Source organism: Natator depressus, chromosome 11 (assembly GCF_965152275.1).
Source record: "Natator depressus isolate rNatDep1 chromosome 11, rNatDep2.hap1, whole genome shotgun sequence".
Lineage (NCBI taxonomy): Eukaryota > Metazoa > Chordata > Testudines > Cheloniidae > Natator > Natator depressus.
The window spans coordinates 47,341,299-47,364,438 of record NC_134244.1 but is presented as its reverse complement, the minus strand read 5'-3'; the positions used below and the strand labels follow the sequence as shown (position 1 = coordinate 47,364,438).

The window sequence follows — 23,140 nt, the reverse complement described above, 5'->3', positions numbered from 1 at the left end:
CATTCCACCCTGAGGCAAACCCCTATCGTAAACTAAGGTTGTTTTCTGGGGGTCCCACCCCAATACCTGGGGAGGAAGCATTTGAACCCTGGCTGGAACACACCACTGAAATGCTGCAGGAGTGGGCAGTACCTGATGCTGAAAAGAGAAGGCGACTAGTAGAGTGCCTCAGGGGGCCAGCCCTAGATGTGATTCGCACCCTGAAGCTCAGTAACCCTGGGGTCAAGGTAAAGGACTGCCTAGAGGCCCTTGATCATGCCTTTGGGAGAACCGAGGGCTCAGAGGATGTTTACTGCAAGTTCCTCAATGCCAGGCAACAAAAGGGAGAGAAAGTTTCTGCCTATATACAGAGGTTGGAGAAATTATTACAGAGAGCCATCATGAGGGGAGCAGTAGCGGTTGAGCAAATGAACCGGACTAGATTGGCTCAGATTGTGAGAGGAATTCAATATCAGAACCCAATCCTTCTCCACCTTCGATTAAGGGAGCGCCAAGACAATCCACCAGGTTACTCTTGACTGATAAAAGAGGTCCGAGAGGAGGAAGAGAGGCAGGCAGCTGGTGAGGTTTGGGAGGTTCAGCCACCCCAGGCAACTGCCACAACATCCATACGAATGCCCAAGGCGCTGATGGTGAATCCTCAAGAGGAACTTACCCAACGAGTGCAGGTCCTGACACAGAAAGTGGCTGAACTAGAGAATACTATCAATTCAGCAAAGACTTCGGGGTACAAGGAACCCCCCGTTACTACGGTCCAGAAGACTACATTTAGAACCTCTGCCCCACCCCGGCAACACGGGAAAGGGCAATCCTTCTTCTGCTACCGGTGTGGCCAGGATGGGCACATTGCTGCCAGGTGTCAGAATGCAGAGAATCCCCCGCTAGTATACCAAAAGCTGAGGACCACCTGGGGAAAGTCGGGAAACGGCCCCAGGGCCTGGGAAGGGAGCCGCCTAGGCCTGCAGGGTTTGGAGGCTCCCCTGCGAAGAACCATGCCACCCGAATCCCCCCAGGATTGATAGGACCTCGAGCAGAGGTCACTGTAAAGGTTGAAGGGACAGAATGTAGAGCAGTGCTTGACATGGGATCCCAAGTGACTATCATATTCCAGTCTTTCTACCAGCAGATACTTATGCATCTGCCTATACAGCCCTTGACAGGGCTTGGCCTATGTGGTCTCAGCATGGATGAATACCCGTATCAGGGGTATGTCATTGTACACCTGGAATTCCCAGAAGAGATCGCTGGGGTAAGACAGGAGGTGGACACTGCAGCTTTAATATGCCCCGACCCTAAAGGTGTCTCTGATGTGTCCGTGCTAATAGGGACCAACTCCAGCCTCTTTAAGGTACTTGCAGATTACTGCAGACAACGAGCAGGGGACCAATACCTGAATACCTTGGTGATACACACACATTGTGCCGCAGCCTACAGAAAAATTGAGGACGCAAAAAGAGTGATGCCTGATTTGCCGGTGGGAGCACTGAGGTACGCAGGCCCGATCCCCTTAGTGGTGCCTGCTATGACAGAAAAGGAGGTGATTGTCATGAGTACCTGCCTGAAAGGCAGTAAGAGAACATTAGCAGTGGTAGAGCAGCCGACCGAGGGAGGGCTCCCTGAAGGAGTGCTGGTTCTTAGTGGAGTCATAACCCTACCTGCTGAAGCCCAGGAAGAGGTGACTATACTGATTGCTAATGAAACGAGTCGTGATATTTTTGTGAAGCAAGGACAAAAGATAGCAGACCTCTTTGAGCCCGAGTCAATTGTAACCCCCCAGTGGGAAACTCAAGTTCCAACGATAGACCCAGCAAAGTTTGACTTTGGAGATTCACCAGTGTCCGAGGAGTGGAAAGATCGCCTGAGGAAGAAACTTTGTGAAAGATCCAAGGTGTTCTCACTGCATGAGTGGGATGTGGGATGTGCAAAAGGAGTAGAACACAATATCAGACTACATGACTCTCGACCTTTCAGGGAGAGATCTAGGAAGATTGCACTCTCTGAGATGGAAGATGTGCGACATCATCTTCAGGAGCTGGCTGCAAATGGCATCATTACAGAGTCCCGCAGCCCATACGCCTCACCCATTGTGGTAGTCCGTAAAAAGAATGGGAAAATCCGGATGTGTATTGACTACCGCACCCTAAACAGCCGTACTGTGGTCGACCAGTACACTATGCCTCGAGTGCAAGATGCCTTAGACTGTTTGCTGGGAAGCCAGTGGTTCTCTGTGTTGGATCTTCGAAGTGGGTACTACCAGATCCCTCTGGGAGAAGAAGATAAGGAGAAGACAGCCTTCATCTGCCCATTAGGGTTTTATCAGTTTGAACGCATGCCCCAAGGGATTTCTGGAGCACCTGCCACCTTTCAACGTCTCATGGAGAGAGTTGTGGGAGACATGAATTTACTGCAAGTGTTAGTTTATTTGGATGACCTGATTGTGTTTGGAAGAACCTTAGAGGAGCATGAAGAAAGACTTCTTAAAGTGCTTGATAGGTTGGAGGATTATGGTCTGAAGCTTTCAATTGACAAATGCCAGTTCTGCAGAACCTCAGTGAAGTATGTGGGTCACATCGTGTCCCAAGAGGGTGTGAGTACTGATCCTGATAAAATAGAAGCACTCACTACATGGCCACGTCCAAGTAACTACAGAGAACTCAAGACCTTTCTCGGATTTAGTGGCTACTACCGCAGATTTGTGAAAAACTATGCTACAACTGTAAAGCCTCTGAATGATCTTACCAGGGGACATCAGTCCAGCAAGAACAAATCTAAGTCCAAGAATAAGGGGAGGTCCCCAAAGCCCCCCCGTGCAGAGACACTATGGCCCATTTGAACCATTTGGGCCACGGTGGGATGAGAGATGTGAAAGGGCTTTTCGAGAAATCATTATTTGTCTAACTCATGCTCCAGTCCTAGTTTTTGCTGACCCAAGCAAACCATTTATCCTGCATACTGATGCCAGTTTGGAGGGTCTGGGAGCAGTCCTGTACCAGGAAGTGGAAGGCAAACGTAAACCTGTAGCCTTTGCCAGCCGAGGATTGTCTGATAGTGAAACTCGCTATCCCACCCACAAGCTGGAATTTTTGGCCCTGAAATGGGCCGTCACTGAGAAATTTCGAGACTACTCGAGTATGGTGCTCAGTTCCAGGTGTGGACAGACAACAATCCACTGACTTATGTGTTAACAAGTGCTAAGCTGGATGCTACAGGGCACAGATGGGTGGCCGCCTTGGCTAGCTATGAGTTCAGCATTCAGTACCGATCAGGGAGAAGCAATGTAGATGCAGATGCATTGTCCAGGCGTCCGCAGGCTCCAGAAGTTGCTGTGATACCCACAGATGGAGTGAGAGCTATTTGCAGTGTGAGTCGCCGAGAGCCAGAGGACCGTGAGAGCCTTCAAGGATGTGTTGCAGAAGCTTTGGGCCTGCCCCCTGAATGCATGCCTTCTGCTTCAGTGAACTATATTGCATTGGACCAATCTCCTTTGCCCATGCTCAATGCGGCTGACTGGCAAGAAGCCCAGCGGCAAGATATTGACATTCGTGATACACTACTTGCCAAAAGGGAGGGGCGAAGCCCAGCTGCGGTTGTCCCACCTAACCCAGAGGGTAAACTACTATTGAGAGAATGGACCAAACTACAACTGATTCAGGGAGTGCTACACCGAATGACCACCGACTCTTTACAAAAACAACGAGCACAACTAGTGCTGCCAAAAAAGTACAGAGCCCTGGCCATGAGGGCCCTGCATGATGACTTTGGGCATTTAGGGATGGAGAGGACCCTGGAACTTATTCGTAGTAGGTTCTATTGGCCCCGAATGGCTGAAGATGTTCGCAGGAAATGTGAGACTTGCGCTCGATGTGTTCAAAGGAAAACTCTGCCCACGAGGGCTGCATATCTCAAGAACATCACCAGCAACAAACCTTTGGAATTGGTATGCATTGATTTCTTGTCTGTAGAGGTAGACAAGAGGAATGTTGGGAACATTCTAGTAGTGACTGACCATTTTACACGGTATGCACAGGCATATCCCACACGTGATCAGAGGGCCACCACCGTCGCTCGAGTATTGTGGGACAAATATTTCTCAGTCTATGGATTCCCGGCTCGGATACACTCTGATCAGGGGCGGGATTTTGAGAGTCACCTTCTGAAGGAGGTGCTGAAGATAGCAGGAATTAAAAAGTCTAGGACAACGCCTTATCACCCCCAAGGTGATCCTCAGCCAGAGAGGTTCAACCGAACCCTATTAGATATGTTGGGAACTTTGCGACCAGAGCAGAAGGCAACCTGGAGCCAGCATGTCGCATTTCTGGTGCATGCCTACAATGCCACAAAGAACGATGCTACGGGAGTCACCCCATATCTGTTGATGTTTGGGCGAGAACCAAGATTACCCATAGACTTGTGCTTTGGTGTATCAGAGGATGGAGATAGCTATGAAACTCACCAGCAATATGTATCCCAACTAAGAGAAAAGCTGCGGGATGCTTATCGCTTAGCTACCGCTGCAGCTCGGAAAAACGCAGACCGCAACAAACATCGATATGATGCTAGAGTGCGTTCGCAGGAGCTCCAGCCGGGGGACAGAGTCCTGCTGCGAAATTTGGGTATTGCTGGCAAACACAAGATAGCTGACAGATGGAAGGCAATACCTTACCTGGTGATGGAAAAGCTGGGAGATCTGCCGGTCTACAAGATCAAACCTGAAGACGGTCCAGGGCAAATAAAGACGGTGCATAGAAACCTTTTGCTCCCTGTGGGGGAATTGGTAAGCATCCCTTATGAGACGGGCCACGACAGGGCAGCCGGGCAGAACAGAGGTGCTAGACCAAAGCCGCCATCCAACACAGACAGCGGGCCCCATGCAGCTAACTTACCCCTATTCTGCACATCTGAGAGTGAGTCTGAGGAGGAAGACACAACCCTGGTGTATCCTGGGATGGAGACAAGATTTCAGTCTCGATCAGCTGAACCAAACGAGAGTTTTCCCTCTTCCGCCCTAAACCCCATGGCGGAATTATTTAGGCCCATTTCTGACACCCCTGTGCCGCTGATGAGACCCCCGTGTGATGACACACACAGGTTATTGGCCAGTGGAGACACACAGGTAGAGGATGTCCTGGGCACCTTGGACCCTCCCGCGTTAGAACTAGGAGTGCAGGGGCCTACGCCAGTAGCCAAGGGACCCTCAAAGGAAGCCTCTTCATCCGTCAATCAAGAGGATGTTCCCCCTACCTCGGCAACAGAGATTCTCAATAGACGAGACAGGGTGATAAGACCAGTAAAACGGTTGACTTATGATGCACCTGGGGTGACTAGTGAGGAGCCAATACATTTAGCACACAGGATTGTGGAAGCCAAAGTGGGCTTCCTGAGGCCCTTTGGAGGAAACCAATGAGTTGGTATAAAGGGAGTATGATTTGTCGGGACGCCAAATTCTCGGCTGGGGGGAGGATGTAAGCAGAGTCAGGATGGGCTCCACCCTGACATCTGGTGGTGAGGTGTGGCAAGTAGTGGAAAAGAACTTCAGGGGCTGATCTCAATTTGCATAGGCACACCCACCCCGCCTAGAATGAGGCCATAACTGCCCAAATGGTCACTTTGGCTGTTGTGGGATCCCCAGTGTCTTTGTTATTGGGGCGGGAAGAGTAAATTGTTATTACCCTGATTATGGGAACTGTGCTTGGAACTGTACTTGGCCTTTTGTTATGATGGAGGGACTCACCATCAACTGAGTAGCACTCGCTAGGCAAGGGACATGGGTTCCAAAACTCTGTGAAGGGAGAGAGACTTGAGACAGGTATTAGTACCTGGTGGTGTGGGCCCCTTTGTGAGGGCCTGAAGCACCAATTGCACCTCTGTCTCTCTCCACTGTGGAATGTCAGAGCTAATTTTGGGTCTATTAAGAGTCTTGCTACAGGTACTGTGCTGCATTCACTTTGGCCTTATGGTGCACCAGCACTAAGGCCCCCACTACTATGAGCTGAAATCACTGAGAGCTGAAATCACTGAGCACTGTGTCAAGTAGTGGGGAGCCGGAAGATCTAGAGTGCAGTGGTGCTGTTTGTGAGACGGCGAGCTGTGCAGAGCGGAGCCGTTCGCGAGACGGCTAGCTGAGCAGAGCTGTTCGTGGGACGGCGAGCTGTGCAGAGTGGAGCCGTTCGTGAGACAGCGGTGTGTTCGCGAGACGGCGAGCTGAGCAGAGCTGTTCGTGGGACGGCGAGCTGTGCAGAGTGGAGCCGTTCGTGAGACAGCGGTGTGATCGTGAGACGGCGAGCTGAGCCGAGCTGTTCGTGAGACGGCGAGCTGTGCCGAGCGGAGCCGGTCGTGGTGGAGCGGAGCTGTTCGTGAGACGGTGAGCTGTGCAGAGTGGAGCCGGTCGTGGTGGAGCGGAGCCGTTCGTGAGACAGCGTAGCAGAGCAGAGCCCTGTGGGGCAGTCAGCTTCAGGACACGTAAGGTACCTCTTACCTCTTTCCCCCACACACAGGCACATTTTAGCCAGACTGGGGAGTAACACTCTGCAGATGAACTTTTGAACTCTGGGGCTGGACTTTTTGGATTTTGGGTGATTTGAGGATTGCTGGACTCAAGAGACATTTGGGTTCTGGGACTCAAGAACCCGAGGGAAAGGATGTGGCCCAATTTTCTGGGGTGGGTCTTTGCTCATGGTTTGGTTAATGAACACTAGTTGTGGTGTTTTCCCAATTTAATGCTGATGTCGTTTACCTCATGGTATTAAAGATTCTCTACTACACCGAGACTCCGTGCTTGCGAGAGGGGAAGTATTGCCTCTTTGAGGCGCCCAGGGGGTGTGTAAGATTTTCCCAGGTCACTGGGTGGGGGCTCGAGCCAGTTTTGTATTTGCTTTGATGAGAGGGAACCCCTGTGTACTGAACCCGGCCCTTGCTGCTATCAACTTGGCCTGGCAGAAGGGTTACATTACTATGGTGCCATACAGCCCACCTTCGCCCTAGTGGTCTCACCCCTCATTGGTCCTCCCTCCTCCCCCCAGTATTTTTGACCCCCCCCCCCCAATTTCAATCCCTGGGGGCAACACTGGCGTGGAGGGAACCTTTAGCAATTTATTTTATGTGCACTTGAGAGTATTCTTTTTGCCCTAGGGCTACCATTGCTGGTACCCTAATGGCAGCCACCTCCATCTGCAATTTAAACCTGTAAATAAAACCTGTGCAGCTGTGTGCTATGTAGAGCCCATGTCTTTTACAATCATTCCCCGGGGGGCCCACAAAAAGTTAATCCGGCCCTGGAGGCGATTCAATAGACGCCCTGAAGCGGCGTGTCACCGCCTGGCTCCTGATCCCGAGCCCGTGGAGCGCTCGGCCGGACGGGGACCGCGGGGCCGGACTGCGGCCAAGCGAGACCAGCCAATCCCGCCCTGCCCAGGCGGCCGCGTCTCCCAGTGGCGGCCACAGGGGGCGGCAGAGAGAGGCGCGTCATGTGATGCGGGGGCAGAGCCCGGCCTGGCTGTGGGCAGCGGGCAGAACCGCCGCCGCCACCACGCCTAGCGGAGCCCGCGAGCGAGGCCGGGCGGAGGAGCGGCGCGGGGGCCGGCGGGCGATGGAGGCGCTGTGAGCGGGGCCGGGAGCGCGGGGCGGCGGCGGCGGCAGCAGCATGTCGCGCTCGGTGCTGCAGCCCAGTCAGCAGAAGCTGGCGGAGAAGCTGACCATCCTCAACGACCGGGGCATCGGCATGCTCACCCGGCTCTACAACATCAAGAAGGTGCGGGGGCCCCGCGGCGGGGGCGGGGCGGCGCGGCGCGGCGCGGGGAGCCGGGCGGGACGGCGGGGGGAATCGCCGCCGCCGCGATCATTCCTGGGCCCTGGCGGCCTCCCTCCTGCGCCGGATCTGGCCGCCGCCGCTCCTGCGGCGGGACCCTGGCGGCTCCGCCGCGGCCTAGCTGCGGGGCCCTGGGCGCAGCCGCTCCCCAGTGGAGCTCTCCTGAGCGGCGAGAGCTCCGGTCCCCGCACAGGCTCGGCCCGCGGCGCTGGGCGGGGGCTGCGGGGTCGGGGCTTCCTGCGAGGGAAGCGGAGCCGCGATGGGAAAACTTCCCGTCTGGCGTCGGCCTCGGCATTGGGGTGAGATCGTCGCGGGGAGGCATCCCCGGGGCCGCCGCCTGGATGGAGGCCGATCGGACAGAACTGTGGGGTCCTGGAGTCCGGGGTGGGTGTTTCTCTCCCGGGAGGTGCAAAGGGGGGGGGGGGCCAGGCTTGCGAGACCACCCACAATCCCCAGGGAAGCGGGCAGCGAGCCGCCCGCTCCATGAAATGAAATGACTGTCTCCCGTCTGACCACGGCACTTCTTGGGAGGAGCCCAACAGGGTGTAAAGCAGGCATTTCCTATCAGGGTTTTTTTGTTTGTGAGTCATGACACCAGGGAGAGTATGGGTCAGCTTCCCAGCCCAACCTGCCAAAGGTTCCCGGCTACCTAAGAGAAAAGGTCTCATTAAAAGTAATACACTTTAATCTCAACAAGTTTGAGGCAGATCAGGTGGTTGCTTAGAAAGATTGCTGCTGGTTTCAGTGGTAACAGATGTTTTGAGTTCTCCTTGGTGCTAAAAGACTAGTAACAGCTAGTCTCCACTTTGGCTTTACTTTTATTAGAAAAATAAAGGAAAGAAGATTGTGTTTTTTATAAAGGAAAATGGTTCAGAGGTGCATGAAGTTAACATACGTTATGATTATTCATGTAGAGAAAAATGGCCACTCCCTTTTCGGAAAGGTTTCTCAAGTTTAGTTTACCTTGTTTTGAAGCAAGATTTTTTGTTTATAGACTGTTTTGTGACCATTTTTAGTCAGCTATTGGATACCTTGAGTTCTTGTTGACTTATTCTAAACTTTTTTGTTATCTTAATTTCTTCAACAATGACATACGGACACTAGGTAGAACTTCAGGTTTCTAATGAATCCAATTGAAAGGGTGAATTTTGGTTAATTAAGATTTTACTATGACTTCTGTTTATTCTGCTTTATCTAATTAGTGTATTCTAGAAGGTATAGTTTGATTGCATTTCATTTGATGTAGTTTTTATGTTCTGAGGATGTGCAGATGTGTGCAGGATTGAGGCCTTAAATTCCCCAAGCTGTTCTTAGAGTTTGTAATTCTGCACACTCAGATTTTGCACTTATTGTTTTAAAAATACTTCTGATTTGATACATGAAAAAAGAACCACAGATCACCCTGAAGGATGTAACCGGTATTGAGTGACTGAACTGAGTGATTCCTGGTTAAACTGTGAGCTGCAACACACTTCTTGTCAGATAGCTTCTACATTACAGGAAGCATTTTTACTTCAGAAGTTATATTGAGTACATTAAAACTTAACAGTGGGCCACAGTGGTTTTCTAATAGTTTTGTAATGTGAGAATTTAAGGGCATGTCTAAATGCAGACATATCAATTTTGCTGAAGCTGTTTTTTTGTTTTTGTTTTTTTAATTGATTTAGTTAGACTGGTGCAAAAAGGCTGTGTTGGACATGCTTATTTAGGATTTATTTACTTTGTCAATTTAGGAGTGGGTTTACACTGTGTTAACTAAGTCAGTCTAAACAGGTGCAAATTTCTTGTGCAGGCAAGGCCTAAATATATATATTAGGTGCTCTTAGCTTGCAGTTTTGTGTATTGGGAAGTGACCGGGTATGTTCTCTGTTGTTTCAGTTTAATAGCAGTATAAATATAACAATATAAAGTTATCATAAAATAGCGAAACCTTGTGTTCAGGGAAAATAACTTCAAGATACTTATTAAATCTATCTTATCTACTCTTCTGTGAAGTCTAAGAGCTTACAGGTATAGGTATACTGGAAAAAAAAAAAAAAACCTCCTAGTGTAGATACAATTATACTGGCAGTAATTTTTTGACAGTATATCTTATGCTGGTTTGGGAGTGAAATACATTAGACAGGTAAAAGCACTCTTTGCTACTATAAATGTCTGTGTTAAGTCAAGGCTTTTGCCCATATACATATGTTGTCTTAAAAAAAAATTAACCTGAAACTGACACGTCTATGCAGACAAAAGTGTTAAGGGTAGATCTGGCTTTAGTCACCAAAAGTGACTCGCTGTAACTGGGTCTGCTTGGCTCTTTTGGGGTTATGGTACTCGCCCTTCAAGGCTCTGAAGTTGTGTCTGCTCCAGATGGCATGATGGTAGAAGTGCTTAACTGTCCATTGTGTCCAAAATTCCCAAGGTTGATGCACCTTTAGGGAGGAGAGGACTCCAGTCATGCCTGCAGATAGCCCAGGTTCAAATATTAGATGGTTTAGGAGGTGTATGTAGGTAGTTCAGCTCTATGTTGCATACTCCACTGCAAAGCTGGTAGAGTCCCAGATAGAAATCTGTGTGCGAGTTCATGTAGCTGCTTGTTTTTCTACTTACATTTTTTTTTAATTTATATTTTAAACAGGATTCATCATTGTGGTAACTGAATGGCAACGGCAACATGGTGTCTGAGTGAACTGTAGTGGGGAGGGGGCTTCCGGCACAGAGCTGAAGAGTTGGGCTTCCGTAAGGTTGAACCTAGAGTTTCCCATGAATCTTGGGCTTGAAGTGTGCGTGCCCTGAGCTCTTTGTGACTGCAGACCTCTCCCCAAAGATGAGACTGTGTCTGAAACTAAGCTCAAACTTGCTGAATTTTCAGACAACTCTGCAGGAGGAAAGAATCTTAGTGTTTTTAGTTTTGAAACTCCCTTTAAATATTCAAGAGGAGAATTGGGAACTCAAATAACTACAAGTTACTAATCATTATGTGGTACTGCGGTTAAAGGAAATGGTTAAGATGGTTTTTATAAGAGGAAGTGATAGTAGATCAAATGATAAGACTGAAAATTGCTGTAATCATTGGTTAGAGAATAAGGATGTTCAAAAGATGGTTAAGAAGTGTCTTGCCTGTTTAAGTGCGTGCACTAAACAAAATATTTGCTCCAAAGTAATTTTAGAAGTTATCAGGAATGGTTAAAGACTGAGTTTGTACTTCATCTTTGCTTGTAAACATCTCAGTTTTTATGTCATTGAATTCCTTTTTTTTTCCCCTGCCTAAAATTGTTGATTGCTCTTCAGTTCCTGTCGGCAGGAAGTTTCTGCCGTTACATTGTTTTTTGAAATAGTAGTTTGGGATTCATTGAATTTAACTTTAGCTGATATTGTCTATCTTGAATAGCACAAACTTTAATAAATGAAGGAAGTCACAGGTTCTTCAGTGTTTTTAGATGTAACCTACAGTGTATGCTTTACGCAAAACTTGATTATCATTCATCTTTCATGCTAATGTTCTTATTTTTTTTTAATACTGTGCATGAGTGAAAAGTTTAATTGATGACTTATCTTGAAATCTTAATGCTCTTAAATGAGTTTGCACAGAAGCACTGGTTGTGGGATCCACTACCCTATTTTTCTTCCCCTTCTCTGCTGCCAAGACACTGTGTCTGCTACTCTACTCCCTCCAATCTTGTGGCACTGAAAGGATCTATCTTCCTCTGTTCATAGTTGTCTCCAGCAACAGAGTTAAACTAATGTGGTTCTCATTGGTTTCACTACTGCCCACAGGATTCTGATTAGCCACAGTGATTTGGGGACAAGAATGAAATGAAGTAAGGAAGAGTACCCGGCGAATGGTTCACTTCCCCCCTATGGTGAGAGCACATGGTATGGGCAGTATGAAGAGTGGTTAGTAAAGTGGTGTATGTTGGAGTAAGACGCTGCTAGTGTGTTGCTAGTGGACCATCGATTTATGTCTGATCTGTACCAGGAGTGGATTTCTGCAGGGTCGCAATTGTGTGCACAGTGGTCCCAACCCTTCTCGATATTGGGACCAATCTTAGTTCTGAATTTGGATGTGCTGCCTCTACACTTTCTCTCTTCGCTTGTTCCTTCCCGTCATTTGAGCCTGGCTCTTTCCTCAGCTCCTCAAAGGATTATACTGGTGCTGCAGCTTTTCACACAGAACTTCCTTAGCTATTGTGCTTGTAGGTGAGTAACTTTTCTGTAGTACCAAACACAGTTTAGTGCTCTCCCACAACCTCTGTTCTACTGAAAAAGCACAAGTAAACTTCTCAAGTAAACACTTTTCTGCTTGTGACTTTGCCTCTGGTAAGAGCAGCAAAGATAAACTGATTAGACTGTAAATTTCTCTGTCAGTGCTCCTACATTTCTAGGTAGCAGTGACACAGGAACAATTCTTTTCAGTGGGGGTATTTCTTTTTAGAGACTTGGGTTGTTTTTTTTTTTTTTTTTAAAGTGTGTGGTTGCCAGGTCATATTTGCTACAAGATTTTATGGTGAATTTAAACACTTGGAATAGCTAAGTGAACCAAGACCGGAATCTATGATGGAATCCAGTGTTGGTGTTAAAGTTCTTGTGGTTTTAGAATAAATGATTTTAATGAGTGTCAGAGCAACATACTATCAATAGATCAGGTTAATATAATAAAGTTAAGGTCACAGAATAATGCTCCAAAAATAAGGAATCAGAAATCGGTGTTTTTAATATTTTAATTGCATTTGTTGTCCTTGTGCTGTTAATATCCAATTCCAAAGTACAACTTTTATGTCTGTGCACAGGATTTGCAAAATTCTTCTTAAGATGTCAGAAGATGTTGTATTTAATTAGAAGGAAAAAATGGGCACAGCGTTAAAGGTCTTAACGTGACCTTGTAACTTTCCAAAATTAAACAGTTTTAAACAAGGCTTGGCATTTGGTATACAGAGACCTCATCCTGTTTGGTAACATGGCAAACACACCATTTAAAATCTCTTAAACCTTTTATTAAAGATACAGGAAAAGAAAAAAAAAGTTAAAGCATTTAAAATGTAAAGTATTAAACAGGGTTCTCATTTTAATGACGTCCTTTGTTCCCTTTACCTTAAGAGAGTTTTCAAGAAAGAAATCCCACTTGTTTGGCAACTAGATGGTATTGAAGATGGTAGTAGCTGTCCTTTTTGGGGAAAGGAGAAGTTAGTTGAGATGAAATGGAGATGTGATTGCTGAAGTCTGAAATGACAGACCCACACAGAAGGGGAAAGAAAAAACAGCAAAGACATAAAATGAAATTTCTGTCCCTGGTGTTACTTTCACTTGCAGCCTCGCTGCTGGAAAAACACAGGCACAGCACATGGTCTTCACCACCACTCTGAGACCTGGCAAAGTTTTACTAACATGGTCTGGTTAAGGCATTGCATTTAGCTGCCTTTCTGGTCACAGGCTTACATTAATGTTGCAAAATATACAGTCTTGGCTGGTGTAACCAGACTCTCTATTAGGTTGAAGAAAAAAGGAGAGAGATAGGAAAGAAATGAAATAAGGTAGGAAAGGAGGAGGACACATGGTGGGGTATATGTGACACAGACTCCCATTCCAGGTGGTGGTTGGGATTGAGCTGATGGAAGTAGCAATGGGGAGACGTCATCATGGTCCCTCTCTCTGGCCTCATCTGGTCAGGACATCTCTCAGGAGTAGGGCAAAAAAGGTTTGGGGTTCCAGGAGATGATGGGAATGGCAGCCATGATGGTGAACCTTTCCTCCTTCCCCTTCTTTTGTCTTTGTCAGCCAGCGTTGCTGTAGCCAATTTTTCTCCAAAGTCTTTTATTTTAAGGACTCCAAAAGGGAGTGGTAGGTGAAATAGCCCAGGGGCTCTTTACCGTTACAGACTACTGTACCCCTTTCAGGAATCTGATTTGTTTTGCCTACCCCAAGTGTCACCTCACTTAAAAACTTCTTGCTTACAAAATCAGACACAAATATGCATAAGTGTCACAACACACTATTACTGAAAAATTGTTCACTTTCTGATTGTTACCATATTCTAAAATAAATCAACTGGAATATAAATATTGTAATTACATTTCAATGTATAGTATATAGAGCCGTATAAACAAGAAATTATATGAACTTTCAGTTTGCACTGACTTCGCTAGTGCTTTTTATGTAGCCTGATGTAAAACTAGGCAAATATCTAGATGAGTTGATGTACCCCCTGGAAGATGTCTGCATACCCTGAGGGGTATGCATACCCCTGGTTGAGAACCACTGGAATAGCCCATTCCCTCCTTGTTTTGTTCACCAATTACACCTAATTTCCAAAACACCAATTTTGGTTCATTGAGTTCTGGTCCCACACTTCTCCTATGTACCAGGCATGATCTTAACTCAGTCCTCGAGTTAGATCAGTAGGCCTTCTTTTTTTTAAGACTGATTTAGTCTTTGTCTTCGCTTTGCCCCTTTTCCCATCAACATTTGTTATAGGGTACTGTGACACTTTATAAACTTTAACCACTTTCCCAGTTAGGCTCACAAGTGGAGTAAACTTGTAGGCGTAATTATTACAACTGGTCAGTCATAGGAGTTGAAATATTGGTATCGGCTTAACTTCTGTTAAATTTCCTTGTAGGCTGGTAGGGGCCATCTTGGAAGATAAAGTTAGATATGTAGTTTAGTGTATGAAACTAGCAGAACGGGATAGCATTAAAATTTATTTACCTAATGGGAGTATTGAATGTGAAAAGCATAACCAAACTAAGCCTTAGGATCACCAAAGAACAAAGTGTTTTACAGATTAGTTCTGACTTAAGACTACTTTTAGCTTTCTAAACTGACAGCTTGGCTCCTGATCCCACAGTGAGCAGCATGCAGGAAAAGGGACATCGCATATAGAGCTTATTGTGAAATCAGAGCTTAAAGCCTTGTGTAGTAAATGACATCCTCCATTTTGAAATCTCAAAATCAGAGTTGTTAAAGCTTTGTTTTTTAATTATATGAGCAGATTTATTACCACTTGTCAAATTTCCAACACTTACTCATAAGTCAAGTGAGTGCTTTTTCACTTATTTAACTTTTGCCATAATTACAGGTACATATTCTTTCAGATGAGTAATATATGGCATATAAATGGTGCTGAAGGAATAATAGTCTCTAAGAAGGAACACCATAGGGACAGTGGGTGAGGTTCTCACTTCTGCTCCAGCCCCTTTACACTTGATATAAGGCCAGAGTCCCTGAAATCCCCAGTTCTGGCTGGGGAAGGGTTTCAGTCAACACAGGTACTACAGAAGACAGCTGTAATACTGCCTTCAGAAAATTCCTTCCCAACCCTTGGGCAGTGACTACCTTGTCTACAGTAAAGGGAAAAGTCTACCTAAGCTACACAGTTTGAGATACGTGAATAGCGTAACTCAAATGGACGTAGCTTAGATCTACTTACCACAGGGTCCACGCTACGCAACGTCGACGGGAGACGCTCTCCCATTGACTTCTGTTACTCTTCTTGATCAGGTGGAGTTCAGGAGTCAACGGGAGAGTGATCGGTGGTTGATTTAGCGGGTCTAAAGACCAGTCTAAAGTCCAGTCTAAAGACCCCCTAAATCGACCACCGGTGCATTGATCATCGCAGTGTCGATCCTCCGGTAAGTGTAGACAGATCCTCAGGCTGGGGGCAGGAGTGGCTTACCTGGGGTAGGGCCACAACAAGCAGTGCTTCAGGATTCATTTGAGTATTCTGCATCAACTATGGGTTTTAGAAATATTGAGGAGAACTTTGAGATCCTGTTACAAAACTACAGATTGTTTGTTCATTTCCACACCCAGTTCATTATTCAGCCTGTCATGTGATACTACAAAAGTGACTAATTTAAGTCACAGTAAAGATAAGCTTATTTCAAAAGAATGTTCAGAAGACAATCAGGTGCAGCTGAAGAAACTAGTGCGCCTTTTTTGATTTACACGTTAAATTGAAAATCATCCCAAAAGAGCTGGTCCCTGGTTTGCAAACGAAAGAGAAAGTTTTAACAACCTTTTTGCTTCTCAGGCAGATCACAAGTCACTTAAATGAAGATGTTGAAATTTTGTGGCAATTTAAGCCCACTACTTTTTCTTCTCATTACCTGTCACACTGCCCTCATAATTAGTAGAATCAACCTTTTCTATTTGATTAGTTCTGATATTTACTAACATTACAACTTTTCAGAGCAAACCATATAAAATGTATTAGGTTTCTGTGTTGTGCTGCATTAGATTCAGAATTAAGTGTAAAGTGTCTGATTCTGTAGCCATTCTTGACACAAAAATGCCATTGATGTCAGTAGTTTTGCTTGGGAAACAAATGTTCTCTCTTGGTCTAGTCCTAGAAGACATTAGGTTGGACTTCATTTGCTGCATCAGAAATGACAAGTAGTAGATTTAATTTGTGTTCAGGAAATATTTTGAACAGTTGAACCTGTCTGCACTACAAATATGACTGTCTGAGACTGTTAAAACATTAAAATTTGTCACATGGATGACACCAATTCTCGTTGCAAGGTCTTCAGTGACTTAAGGAAGTCCAAAGCTTTATCTTATGTACCTGATTCAGTTACAGAATGGAGGGGTTTGGTCCATGCTAAAAATTTTAACTAGATGAAGGGGATAAAATGTGTAACAGAGTCCCTTGGCATGGTTGTATTTGTAGGTTAGGTGGAACTTTTGATTGTACACAATACAAATAACTCATGGAACTTCTGTGATACGGAATTAAGCATGTGCTATTGTAGGAGGAAGTTTGTCAAAACTCTTAAGAAGCATCAGAGCATTCAAAGCTTTACTGTGAGAAATAATTTGTCCATATACTACAGATGACTTTTCACAGCAACTTGTTTAGTTCTTGTATGAAAGCCCTCATTCACATCGGCTTTTCAGTAAACAAGCCTGTTAATTAATAAACTGTAGACTTCCACACAGTATGGGAAATTTAACAGAATGAGTCAGTTGTGGCAGCCTTCACCAGAGATGTTAAGGCAATCACTTTTTAATCTTAATCTATTCATTTATAGAGTAAAGAGTTTCTTTATATGTTGAACTTCCAGTATAGCTTTTCAATGGAATCGCTGTTTTTTCTCTCCTTCCTCCCCCACTCCAGGGTTTTTTCAAAATTAGACATTAATAACTGATAATTAGCTTCAAATAAATGACAAAGGTTAAGTAACTGACAAACCTAGGGAAATTCAGAGGTGGTGATGTAACTATATCTCTGAATTACCTTTTTGCCTAACTATATGTATGAGTGGCCTGAAAGGGACTCATTTAAAAGTGCAACTTACTGTCCCTAAAAAAGTTTTAGACTGAACCTTTTTTTGCATATTTTAAGCCCCACACTGTAAGAACGCTTGCCCATGATTTTCTTGTGTGGCATGTGAATTTGCCATACAGCAGAATGCAATGGCTCAGGAGTTTCTACATCTCTTATTAGGGTATCTTGTAATTAGCATTTTGTAGATAAGTTGTACATTTTGGGGATTGTCAAAGAAATCTAATGCAAATTACTAAAAACATACCCTAAATTTTGGAAAGCCATATGGATGTTTTGCAATACTGTACCACCTTTGCAGAACCAGACCTTAATGTAATTTTTCTGTGTTGGATCATTTCATGTTTTCCTGTATTTTTCCATATTATCTTAGTATTTTCCTATTTCCAGCCTGCCCTTTCTCATATAAATCCATGGTACATCCACATCTTAAATACTGCGGGCAGATGTTGCCCCATCTCAAAAAAGATATGTTGGAATTGGAAAAGGTAACAAAAATTATTAGGGGTATGGAACAGCTTTTTTATGAGGAGAGATTAATAAGACTGGGAATTTTCAGCTTGGAAAAGAGATGACGGGGGGGGGGGGGGATATGATAGATCTGTAAAATCATGATTGGTGTGGAGAAAGTAAATAAGGAAGTGTTATTTCCTCTTCCTCATAACAAGAACTAGGGGTCACCAAATTAAATTAATAGGCAACAAGTTTAAAACAAAAAGGAAGTATTTCTTCACACAACTCAGTCAACCTGTGGAACTCCTTGCCAGAGGATGTTATGAAGGCCAAGACTATAACAGGGTTCAAAAAAGAACTAGATAAATTCATGGAGGATAGGTCCATCAATGGCTATTAGTCAGGATGGGCATGAATGGTGTCTCTAGCCTCTGTTTGCCAGAAGCTGGGGATGATCACTTGATGATTCCCTGTTCTGTTCATTCCCTTTGGGGCACCTGGCATTGGCCACTGTTGGAAGACAGGATACTGGGCCAGATGGACCTTTGGTCTGACCCAGTATGGCCCTTAGTTTCTCCAGCATTTATAAGAATGTAATAACTCCTCTGGTCATGTCTCTCACTAATTGTTTCGATGAATTCCCAGTCTGGCTTTCACTACAGTCACAAACTGCAGTTCTCCATCTGATGAGTCTTCCTTTCTGCTCACTGCTCATTCTTTGTCAGTATAGCTTTTGACTCTGTAGACAGTTCTATCTTCCTAGATAGAGTCCATAGGTATTTAGTAATCTGCATGTCAGCTGTTATAGAATCTAACCACTTTTTCCAAAGGTTGTTCATTTACACCAGGACACCTCCATGAAGTTTCATAGAGCCTAAGTCTTGTTTATCACCTACTTCCCTCTTTCTTACCATATTTATTTAATCACAGCTATCATTTATCCCAATTATCCAAATTTCCAAAGCCCTAGGCTATCCTAGAATTTTGAATAATCTGGATTTACCAATATATTTTTTTATTTGAATTTGGATGTTATACTTGCTCTGTGAAGAAGGCTGCTTTCCACTTTTAATTGTTGTCCATGGGCCAGATGAATAATTATCCTCACTTCACAGCACATATCCTACTGATAATGAGCATAAACCTGAGAGGTATTGATGAACTGCAGCTCCCGTTGAAGTAATTTAAACCAGTTTTATAATAGAGAAGATTGATTCCACAAAGATCAAGGGTAGAATATGTCCACTGTGTAGTAACTAACTTTCTAGAGCAAAATTTTTCTATGCTTAGTCATATGCTCTTACTCCCATTGGTTTCAGTGGGTTCAGTGATGTAACTGAGCACAGCCGTTGCCCCTTGAAGAAGTTACTGATTTATTCAGCCTCTCTCTCAAGGGTGGGGTGGAGAATTTTGCAGGGCAATTTTAAGATTATCGCTTTTTCAGCCATTAGTTTGTTTGGCATTTGGCATATGCATTTAACTGATATTTTTGTATAAAGTTGATTTACCTGGATGCTTGGCCTCAAAAGATTTATTTAAAGGAAAACTGTAAGACTGGTAGTCAAGAAATATGACCATCTGGCTGTGTTTTGGATTGTGAGCATCCTTGTGTACGGAGCAGTCAGTAGAGGAAGAATACTAAGAGCTAGATCCACTTAAGTGCTAAAGTCCAATATTTAGGTGGCACTGAGGTCCTGAAAACCACTTCTCAGCTGCTGCCTAACCGTGGACACCAAGAGTCCCTATGCACCTACATTTCCACCATTAAAGTTCCCTAGGTACCTGAGCTTTGCCATTGAGCATGCACACAGCTGCCTTGGTCTAGGTGCTTGGGTACATAGCTCATGCCTAAACCCTAGCAGGATCCTCAAACAAGGCATTCCCGACGTCTGCCTCACCTGTGTCTCCTGATCTGGTACATGTGATCTGAATACTCCTAAACCCACACAAAACAGGAGAAGTGTGTGTTGGTCAGGTCCCCCAAAACTTTTACTCCAGTGGTTAAAGCAGTCACCCTGGTTCTGTTCCCCTCTGCCTAATGTGGAGAAGGAATTTAAAGGATAGTGCCCTGACCAGTAGCCTATCGGGTATTCTGGAGCAGCAGGTCTTTCTTAAGCTCTCCTGTTAAAGCCATTCCACTGTATAAATAAATTTAATATGCATTGGAGCTGGTGGACTGGATCCTGTCACTGACTTTCCAGCTGAATGCCCTAACCACTGGGCTTTCAGAGTCATCACATTCTCTGATCCAGTGAATATTTATACAAAGTGGAACAGCTTCAACAGGCGAGATTGAAACCGGCCCCAGAATACCCAATAGCCCAGTGGGTAGAGCATCCTGAGAGGGGTGAGACGCAAGTTCAAATATGTTCTTTCTATCAGGCCGAAGGGGGACTTGAACCTGGTTTTCTCATAATGGGTGAGTGGTCTAGTAGTTACCATGGGGATAAAAGTTACAAAGGGGATTCCACGACCATCTCCTCCTCTGGCATTTCTTACTAAAAATGTCTTTGGAGCCTAACTCCAGGAGAGAATTCATGGGTGAGAATCCCAAGACGAGACAGGTGCTTCCCTCTGACCCAGCCTTCAGCTCCTAACTCCCTTTGAGTAATGGGGCTTAGCCATACCCCTCTCCTTGGCATTTTCTATTGACTAGCTTAGGTGGCTTCCTGCTCAGCATGTTTGCTTTTGTGGATTTCTTTCTTAGGCACCTGTCTCTTCCCCTGGTGTTGTATTGGGAGCTTAGGAGTCTAGCTCAGGGCTGCAGATTTCACTGGGTGACAAGGTTCCTTTAAGTTAGGTATTGCAACACTGAATGATGCAGCATCTAAATCTCTCTGTGGTTCTAGCCCTAAATGTCTATGAGCAATCCGTATAAATGTTCAGAAGTCCTGCTTTGAATGCTGTGTTTTTTAAATGTTCATTTTAAGATATGCAGGGTGTAACAGTCTGACACTCTGTGTTCTGTATTTTTTTAATAGAAGGTAGTGGAGCCCTTCTGTAATTCTCTCAACAATTACTAGATTAAAGGTTAAATCAACATGTGGTTAATCTACTGGTTCTGGCACAGACTACAGATCCTAAGTGCAGAGTGATACTGTGTCAGTCCAATTGTTTACTTTCACGTTTTAACCATTTCTCTTGTTTTATGCCATTTTTACATACTTTTAAACATAGGGCTTAGTTCCTGTTTATCTTACACGAGTGATTTCTTTAGCAACTGAAGCTATGTTAAAGTTCTTAAACTTTTTTTTTTTTTAAATAAAGGCAGCCTCAGTGGATGGCAAGTATTCTGCTATTGCTAAAAATACAATTACGTATGTATAGTTCATTATTTTGGAGTGCAGATTATTTCATGCATTGTTGTGATTTCTTTATATAGATGAGATAATTACTTAACTGATCAAAAGATAATTTTAGTTTTTTGGGTCTCAGTGTAGCTACGTTCAATAACAATATTTTCCTTTAAAATTGCATTCAGAAAGAAAAGCAAGAATGTTTTTTTGATAGCTAAATGTAGGAGTGAGAACATGCTGTGCTCCCAAGCATGACCCTTTAGTTCAGGAACATTCACAGATGTGTAGTTTCTGTTGGAGAATAGAAGTATAATGAACATGAGTGTATACTGATGTAATTGCCAACTATCTTCTGGCCAGCTGAAATATGCACCTTCATTACTAATACAAAGGTTCTGTTTTGGGGATATTTCCCTTCTACATCATTTGGAGCAAGGGGAATGGGCTGGACTAAGGTATCCAAAAAGAGGAGAAGGGGGTAGTAGGGCAAAAAAAGTGTTTTTAACTTCTAGACACAACATAATATTAATTTGCTATACCTTTGCTCTAATGTATCCTCGATGCATTTATCTCCTTGTTCACAATTATGCATTTTCTCAAATTGCACTGGAATATTTCAAAACTGAGTATTTTTAATTGTAAAATGTTATTTGTTAGGGTGTCCCCAGAGCAGGGGTGGGCAAACTACAGCCTGGGGGCCACATTCAGATGTTTTCATCCGGCCTTCAAGCTCCTGCCAGGGAGCAGGGTCTGGGGCTTGCCCCGCTCTGGAGCTCTAGCCGGGCAGTGGGGTTGGGGGTTGGCCCCACTCCGCGCATGTGGTGGCTCCACCCAGCTCCCAGAAGTAGCAGCATGTCCCCCCTCTGGCTCCTATGTTTAGGGGCTGCCAGGGGTCTCTGCACGCTGCCCACAGCCCAAGCACAGCCCCCACAGCTCCTGTTGGCCAGGAACCTCGGCCAATGGGAACTGCAGGGGCAGCGCCTGTGGACGGGGCAATGTGCAGAACAGCCTGGGCGCGCTTCCGCATAGGAGCCAGAGGGGGGACATGCTGCTGTTTCCAGGAGCTGCTTGAGGTAAGCACTGCCTGGAGCCTGCCTCCCTCCTGGGCCCCAACTCCCTGCCCCAGCCATGATCACTCTCCCACCCTCCAAACCCCTCAGTTCCAGCCTGGAGCACCATCCTACATCCCTAACTCCTCATCCCCAGCCCCACCCCAGAGCCCACACCCCCCTCCAACCCTCTGCCGCAGCCCAGAGCCCCCTCCTGCACTCTGAACTCCTCATTTCTGGCCCCACTCCAGAGCCCGCCCTCCCACACTCCGGCCCCCACATTTGGATCATTCATGGCCTGCCATACAATTTCTATATCCAGATGTGGCCCTTGGGCCAAAAAGTTTGCCCACCCCTGCCCTAAAGGCTCCAACTAGATTGAAACTCTGTGCTAGAGGCTGAACAAACATATATTAAGAATTGGGCTGTGCCCTGAGAAGCTTACATTTACAATCTAAATTAGCAAGGCGGGGAAGAGGGGGAGACAGATTCAGAGAAGGCAAGTGGTCTGCTCAGGGTCATGCAGCAGATCCAGAGATGCCAAGGGTTGGCTGTCCTTAAGAGTGAGATTTAAAGCCCCAGAGAGTGAGATTCAAGGCCAAAGGGTGAGACTTTCCAGGTCATGTGTTAGATGATTGCTTAAGACATGGACTCTCATCTTTGGTCATTGGCGACATCCAGTAGTCCAGGTTTTCAGTCCAACCGGTATTTAATAGTTTGTTTAAAATGTACGCTGCTTAATATTGCATATGAAACACTTAAATGTCCTGATTAGTATTAAATTAGGTCGGACTGTGCAGTGCGCCCACCTGGGGGGGGCCCTGGAGGAACACTGTGGGTGTGTGGCTGGGGCGTAGGTTAGCCCCCATAGCGGGGTTGGGAGGGAGCGCCACAGAGCACTGCCCAGCTCCACTCCTGGCCCTGGGGCCCTGGCTGGCAGCCCAAGGCCCCAGCCTCAGCCCCCTTACCCTTGTCCGCGTCCCCCTGCTCCCAGCCTCGTCTCAGGAAGGGGTGTGTGGACAGAGGCAAGGGGGGCGTGAGGTAAAAAGTATGGGGACCACTTGGGCATGTGAAGATTCTATAAGCAGTGCAAACCAGTGGATTTTCATAAAAACAATTATTTGTTGAGTGGAATAAAAACCTGGATGGTTGGAGATTTCTGGGGACCAGAGTTGTTAACCCTTGGTTTAGACGGAGTCAGTGGACAGAACAAGAGAAATATTCAAAAATAAACTGTTTTTATGTAAACCTAACAAAAAAAGAAAAC

General features: G+C 45.4%; 1 protein-coding gene across 4 annotated transcripts in view; it reads left to right on the top strand.

Annotated features, from left to right (window-relative positions):
• The first annotated feature begins 7,574 nt into the window (after positions 1 to 7,574).
• Positions 7,575 to 23,140, top strand: part of NCKAP1 (NCK associated protein 1) — a 112,761-nt gene continuing 97,195 nt past the window's right edge. For all 4 annotated transcript variants that reach the window (XM_074967730.1, XM_074967729.1, XM_074967728.1 and 1 more), the window contains exon 1: positions 7,575 to 7,747. In XM_074967730.1, the coding sequence (XP_074823831.1) occupies positions 7,640 to 7,747 (108 nt within the window). In that variant the 5' untranslated portion in view covers positions 7,575 to 7,639. The remainder of the gene's footprint in view (positions 7,748 to 23,140) is intronic.